This window comes from Aegilops tauschii, chromosome 5 (assembly GCF_002575655.3).
Source record: "Aegilops tauschii subsp. strangulata cultivar AL8/78 chromosome 5, Aet v6.0, whole genome shotgun sequence".
NCBI lineage: Eukaryota > Viridiplantae > Streptophyta > Magnoliopsida > Poales > Poaceae > Aegilops > Aegilops tauschii.
Window position 1 is genome coordinate 575,452,943 of NC_053039.3, and position 7,192 is coordinate 575,460,134.

The window sequence follows — 7,192 nt, forward strand, 5'->3', positions numbered from 1 at the left end:
TCCAAGTGGCAAAACAGAGCAAGTGCCAGCTCGGATGCCATGTCACTCAAGTGATTTCATCTGCAGTTGTCTTTTGGCTCAAGGTGAAAAGCAGACTTCAGAAGAGTGTATATATTTTTAGGGTGGACTAAAAGTAGGCATGTTTTTTGTGCTTCTTTTGGGGTATGACCAGACCAGTATGATCCATGCAAGCATGGTTGACAAACAGAAAGCATCTTTACATGGCGTGGACCGAATGTGATGATATGGCAACGGTGGGTGCAGATGCAGATGCAGCAGCTCACCTCAAGCCTGTACTCAATCTATCCATCTCCTACCTAGCTAGGTTGTCTGCACGCATGATTGCATCCTACTGCTTTCCTAACACTAGTCAGTAGTACTGCTATCTTATTGTGCAACTTCCCTAACATCTTCCCTAACACATGTTCGACACTCAGGGCAGCTCCAACACGACACGGATCACCGAATCGAACACAGCAAACGTCCACAACGCATCCACGGACAAGGATAGCAGAGCCGATCATCCAACCGCGTGCACCAAATGTCCGCCCCAGGTCCGGCCTCGACCATTTGACAATAGCAATTTGATCGTATGCAACGCAAACATATACAATCACAACCAAAAAGGAGGGGATGTTCAACATGCTGCCAGTCCGGCTATCCGTGCAAAAAAGTCATTTTTCTGCCTCGTAGTCCGGCTGTCCGTGCCAGATTCTTCACTCTGTGGCCGACTACTCTGCAGTGGCCGCCTCCAAGTCGGCCACGACACGCTTGAACATCCTAGCATGGTAGGCTTGCACGAGCTTCGCTGCATCGGGATTCACGTCTTCCATCTTCAAGGTCACCATCTTGGCATTGTCCGAGTTGGCCGCGAGCTCAACCCTCTTATCTTCGAGGATCTTCTTTGTCGCCGCCATGAACTTGTCAAACCTCTTCGCCTTTTCCTCCTTCACGTCATGGCGCTTGGCACATGCCTCCCCCTTCTTCCTCTTGATGTCCTCGAACATCTCTGTTATCTTGGCAGCTGCCCGTTCTTGTTTCTCCTTCTCCTCCTCCCACTTTCTCCTCCGATGCCTTTTGAACTTTTTGGACTGCTCAAGCCCTCCTTTTGTTGAGGCGGTTGGATCACCATCTTCATCTTCATTGGTGATGGCGGCGGCCTTGACGGAATTCGCAACAAAGTGGATCCACTTGGGTTGCACATTCAACTTAGCCCAACAAATGTGAAGCGGAATTGCTTGCCCTCCACCTTGAAGTACAATGCGCATGCACGTGCTGGCTATCGTAAAAAGACATAATCAACAAGTTGCATATTCGGCCAAAAGACCAACACATAGAGTATATTCAGCCAAATCCAACACAAGCTGCATATCTGGCGAAATGACCAACACATAGAGCATATTTTCGGCCAAATCCAACACAAGTTGCATATCTGGCCAAATGACCAAAACATAGAGCAACAAAACACTTACAAGCTCGGTAATTTGCGCTTCACTTGGCCATCGATTTTGGATTTGTTTGTAGAAGCCGCAATTCGTGTTGACGGCCTCTTGCATGATGTACCATCAATGGGTGAGCGACTTCAAAGCACGAAGACGGATCACGTCCCCGCGATTGGGATCGAAGTACTTGTCCTCATTGAACCAAGAAGTTGGGTGTATGTCTGCTGGGTATCCGGTTGTGCCTGCTCTGGCCGGGAGTCATCCACGTGTCCATTCTCGAAGCTGCTTCCATCGTGGATGACGTCCAACATCTCATATGGTCGTCTGCTGGCGTCGTGCCTGGTTGAGATATTCCGACAAACAGAGGCCGAGCATTGATGGGCATTAGATCCACGCTCAACGTCCGTGATCGGACAAGTTTCGGCGACGACGGCTCGGTCAAGTGGCAGACGTGAAGGAGGCCGGAGAATTCTGTTGCACACCGAGCTACATGGCCACGTAGTAGTACACCCCCTGCAGCTGCTCCAGCTAGGACGCTGACTGCACAGGTGCCGCCCGCCGCCCTGGCCACCTTCTTTGCCGGACGAGGTGGTGGTCGACCGCCCGCCACAACTGCTACCTCACTGCTCCTCTGTTTGCGGCGCTCGGTTTGTGCCGCCGATTTGGCCTTGCAGGCGGCTACCACCTTTGGGTCCTCCATCTCCGGCTGGCGGCACGACGAACATCTCCATGGGGTCATGTGACTCCATCGCGGCGGTGGACGGGAAAAGGGCAAGATCTGGGTGGAGGGCGACGGCAATCGGAGCGAAGAGGGTGGGAAACGGTGGACGTTCACGCAGAAACAACATGGAATGGTCCAAATGTGTGGGCTCTGCCTCGGTTTTGGTTGGGTTAGGGGTGTCAGACACCTACGTGGGGGAAGTCTGGATGCCTGCAAACCTCCCCTAGCTTTTCCACCAGCTTGTAGGATTTTAGATGCCCGCAAACGTTTGAGGCATGTTGTTGGATGGCAAAAATTGTCCGGACACCCCGGTCCGTATGTTTAGGGGTTTAGTGGCTAGCTTCGATCGACCAGCTGTCGACCAGGCATGAGACAAAAAGAGTGCTCAATAAGTTATTCTTCACCCGAGGTAATCTTACGATCGCTTCCTAAATAAATTACGTTTACAATATAAATAGTTACATGCATATTGATTCAATATGTAAAATTTGGTATAAAAAATAAAAAATAGGTTATAAGACCAGAAAAGTCACATTTTATGTATGTTTTACACTATATTTTTACTTTTGTAATTTTACATAACATAAAATATTTTTTACGGCGAGTACATATTTTCTTACCTTCTCTTTTTATGTATGAAATAAGACAAAATTTACGAAACGTAAAAATACGGTGCATTGATGTCAAAATAGAGAGGGGGTGAAGAATAACTATTCCTCACCCAGGGTGACGAATAGCGCAAGTGCCAACCAGGATGCCAGGTGGCAGAACCAGAGCAAGTGCCAACCAGGATGCCATGTCACCGAAGGGGTTTCATCTGCAGTTGTCTTGGGGTCGAGTGTGAAAAACTAGACTTCAGAAAGGTATTTTTTTCAGGGTAGACTTCAGAGTCTGACTAAAAGTAGCCGTGTTTTTTGCGTTTCTTTTGGGGTATGACCAATATGATTCATGCGTCCATGGTTGACAAACTGAAAAGCTGGTAGCAGCATCTTTCCATGGCGTGGACCGAATGTGATGATACGGCAACGGTGGGTGCAGATGCAGATGCAGCAACTCTCAAGGCTGTAGTCCATCTATCCATCTAGCATGATTGCCTCCTCTCCTAGCTAACTTTCCTAACACTAGTCACTAGTACTAGTACCTTAATTATTACTAATTTATATGCTAATCTGGACTAGAGAATTCTCCATGAAACTTCAAATCACACACCTCAGATCTCTTCTTAGCCAGACATTGCAACCTCACCCACAGGCCAGGTGTTGAATGTTAATCTGAGTGTGTGTGATGGTGACTGAGCAGAAAAATCATGTCTCCCAACAGTTTCAGCTAAGTGGACTCACACACACACACACACACACACACACACACACACACACACACACACACACACACACACACACACACACACTATCTAGCTTTACACTTAAGCAGTGATGAGATCTGCTCCTTCCACACAATGTGCAACAAGCAAGCAGGTGGATCTAGGTAGCTTAGCTAGATTAGCTATGAGCCAATGTGGTCAAGTCAAAAGAGATGATGCAGATGGATGGATGGGGATGCAGCACCACTCCACCACCTTCACTTGTCTAGCTTGTGGTTTACCCCTCACTCTCTCATGCACCAGGAGAATATGATCCACCAGCTAGTGTGAGTGTGACCACACCTCTCTTTCTTCTCTTGCAAACCCCCAACCCTACTTAATTCTCCAACCCCCTTTCCTTGTCCAAAATTGGTCATACGTGTCGGGACGAGGATTCAGCCGACGTCACGCCCCCTCCTCTCCTCTCTTGCAACCCTCCACCCTCCTCGTTGACATGATAGAGAACATATGCGATAAATCATCCGATGTCGTTCAAAATAATACCGAAAATTTCACTCTTTGGATTTGTGTAGTTATTTTTCGCTGATTTCGTAGTATTTTTTTTCTTTCTTGAAGGAGGATCACCTACGCCTCTGCATCGATCGGTAGATGCACACAACCATACATTATTATTGAAAACAATGATTAGCCCCAAGATTTGCTTTGTAAGATTGGTTTTTTGATCCGGTGGTATGATCAACACGACACAAGGCATGTCATTGTCCTCACGAGCAGAGGTTGACACTCTATGCCCCCACCATCCTACAACTCATCCTCGAATTGATGCAATTCCATCACTATATCACCATCACCACTCACCTTTCACACGTCGCAATTTCGCTCTCTAGATCTTACTATAACGCACCAAACATTCCAAATCATGGTTCCTACCACGCGTTTACAAACCATTCTTTCTTTCTTTCCTTGTAATATTAATATTCCTAAAAATTCTTTTATTCCAAATTATTAAGAAAATAATATTAATGGATATTTATGGGATTACCAAAACTATCAATCAGTTCATGCTTCATGTTCACATTTAGGAATGATGCTTTCATCAACCTTTTCAAACATGCGCGATTCACACTCAACATTCAAACCGAATTTCAACCATGTGTTTTATTTTTTCATCAACACTTTGATCATCTTGTGACCAAATTTCAACCATGTGTTTTATTTTTTTCATCAACACTTTGATCATCTTGTGGTCATTTCAAAATTGTAGAGACCTTTTTTTTTTGAGAACTCAAAATTGTAGAGACCTTTTTGTGTTTCCTTCCCCAATAGTGTTGTACTATGATAGGAAGCTCTTGAAACATTTTGACCTTGACACCTTTCCATTCCTTGGGCTACAACTATCCTCTTATATATACACACACGAAGGCAAGTGGCTAGCTCTTGCTCTCTTCCTTGCTGGTGCGTGCCATTGACAGACAGATCGATCCACCGATGCCCATGGCGCGCGAGTCATGGCTGGCCAAGGTCCGGTCGGCCATCTCGTCGAAGCCGTCCTCGTCGGGGGCGCCGCCGGCCGGCGCCGGTGGCAAGAAGGGCAACGTCGGCATCCTGGCCTTCGAGGTGGCCAGCCTCGTGTCCAGGCTGCTCCACGTGTGGCGCGCCGTCGGTGACGCGGCGGTGGCGCGGCTCCGCCACGAGGTCGTCCACCTCGACGGCGTCCGCAAGGTCGTCTCCGACGACGACGCCTTCCTGCTCGGCCTCGCGCGCGCCGAGCTCGTCGACGCGCTGCGGGGCGCGTCCGACGCCGTCGCCGCGCTGGCGGAGCGCTGCGCCGACCCCTGCTTGCGGGAGTTCAGGGATGCGCTGCTGGAGTTCGCCGACACCGGCCGCGACCGGCACCGCTGGGCCGCGCCCACGTGGAAGGAGATGGACGCGCGCGCGAGGAAGTTGGAGAAGCAGGTGGCCACCACCGCCGCGCTCCGCAGGGCCATGGAGGAGCTCGCGGAGGCCGAGCACGGCCTCCGGAAGTTCCTGCGGGCCGACGCTGCTGCAAGCGGCGGAGGAGGGTGCCACCGCCGCAGCATGTCGGCGAGCAAGATCTCGGTGGCGTCGGAGCAGCAGCAGCTCATCTTCTCCAAGAAGCAGGACGTGAAGAACCTCAAGCAGACGTCTCTGTGGGGGTGCACCTTCGACGCCGTCGTCTCGTCGCTGGCGCGCGCGGCCTTCACCATCCTCGCGCGCATCAAGCTCGTCTTCGGCGCCGGCGGCCAGGATCAGCGGCACGCGCCTCTCTACCGGAGCCTCACGCTCTCCTCGGCCGTCCACCCGTCCGCCGACGCGCAGTCCCCGCCGCCGCCGTCGCGCAAGTCCATGTCGATGGAGGCGGTGCCGTTCGACGTCGCTGCCGTCGTCCAGAGCGCGAAGGGCAGCAGACGGCGCGGCTTCTTCGAGTACAGCACGGCGACGCTGGTGCCGCCGGCGGGGACGCTGGGCGCGGCGGCACTGGCGCCGCGGTACGCCGGGCTGGTGATCTCGATCGAGCGGATGGCGCGGTCGCCGCAGCGGCTGGTGGGGCCGGACGAGCGGGACGAGCTGTACGGCATGCTGACGGCGAGCGTGCGCGCGCAGCTCCGGGCGCGGCTGCGCGGCGCGGTGGCCGAGGCGGACGCGGGGCTCGCCGGCGAGTGGCGCGCCGCGCTGGGCGGCATCCTGGAGTGGCTGGCGCCCATGGCGCACGCCACGGTGCGGTGGCAGGCGGAGCGCAGCTTCGAGCAGCGGAAGACGACGTCGACCTCATCGACGACGGACATAGCCCGGCTCCCCCCTCGCCACGGCGGCGGCGGCGGCGGCAACACGTTCCTGCTGCAGACGCTGCAGTTCGCGGACCGAGACAAGGTGGAGGCGGCCGTGGCGGAGCTGCTCGTCGGGCTGAACTACGTGTGGCGGTTCGAGAAGGAGATGAGCTGCCGCGCGCTCTTCGCCGTGCACCGCGAATTCGTGGAGCGCGGCGGCCGCCCCAGCGACTTCGACGGTGGCGCCGACAGCTGCCGAGGAGGAGGAGGCCACCCCCACCACGCCGTCGACGGCAGCGGCAATGGAACAGTAAGCTCGTGCGCCTAGGCCGTCCGATCAGAAACCAACGGCCCTGGTCAGGCATCCGTGTGTTTAATCGTTCCTCTTATTTTGTCCACCCCCTAGTTAAAGGATTTTTGTGGTAATTGGGGCCGGATGGGATCTCTTGTTCACCTTCATCTTGATGTGAGTGGTTAATTAGCATGTAATCGTACATAGAAATCAATCAAAATTCTCATATACACTATGATAATTAAGTAGTGTTTTTTCCCTTGTGTGCTTGACAAAGATGAGTTGAGATGAGAGATGATGGTGAACCAACATGTCTGATGAAGCCCCTCCATCACCACAGACAGCAACCCTACACTACACCAGTTGAAGTGAGCAAGATGATGATGGTGATGCATCTGTGAGCCCATTGTCCACTGCATGGGAGGCAATGGAGGCAACAGTAAATCCAAGGATGTAGATTTGCTGCTCCTCTCCTCAACAAGTTGTTACATATCTAATCTACCAATCTACCCTTTCCATCTCATCAGCAGCAAGCAACAAAGTTGCTGCTGCTAATTGTTAAATAATCAGGGTGCATGTGGTGGCTGTGAGTGACCACAGGAGGTGAGGTTTGAGATGTAGAATTGG

The 7,192-nt window shown here is 52.1% G+C and overlaps 1 protein-coding gene across 1 annotated transcript; it reads left to right on the forward strand.

The window, feature by feature from the left end:
- Positions 1–4,631: 4,631 nt before the first annotated feature.
- On the forward strand, positions 4,632–6,806 carry LOC109747417 (protein PSK SIMULATOR 2). The gene has a single exon (XM_020306478.3). It carries the CDS (start codon positions 4,973–4,975, stop codon positions 6,599–6,601), a length of 1,629 nt encoding a protein of 542 aa, XP_020162067.1. The 5' UTR covers positions 4,632–4,972; the 3' UTR covers positions 6,602–6,806.
- Positions 6,807–7,192: the final 386 nt, after the last annotated feature.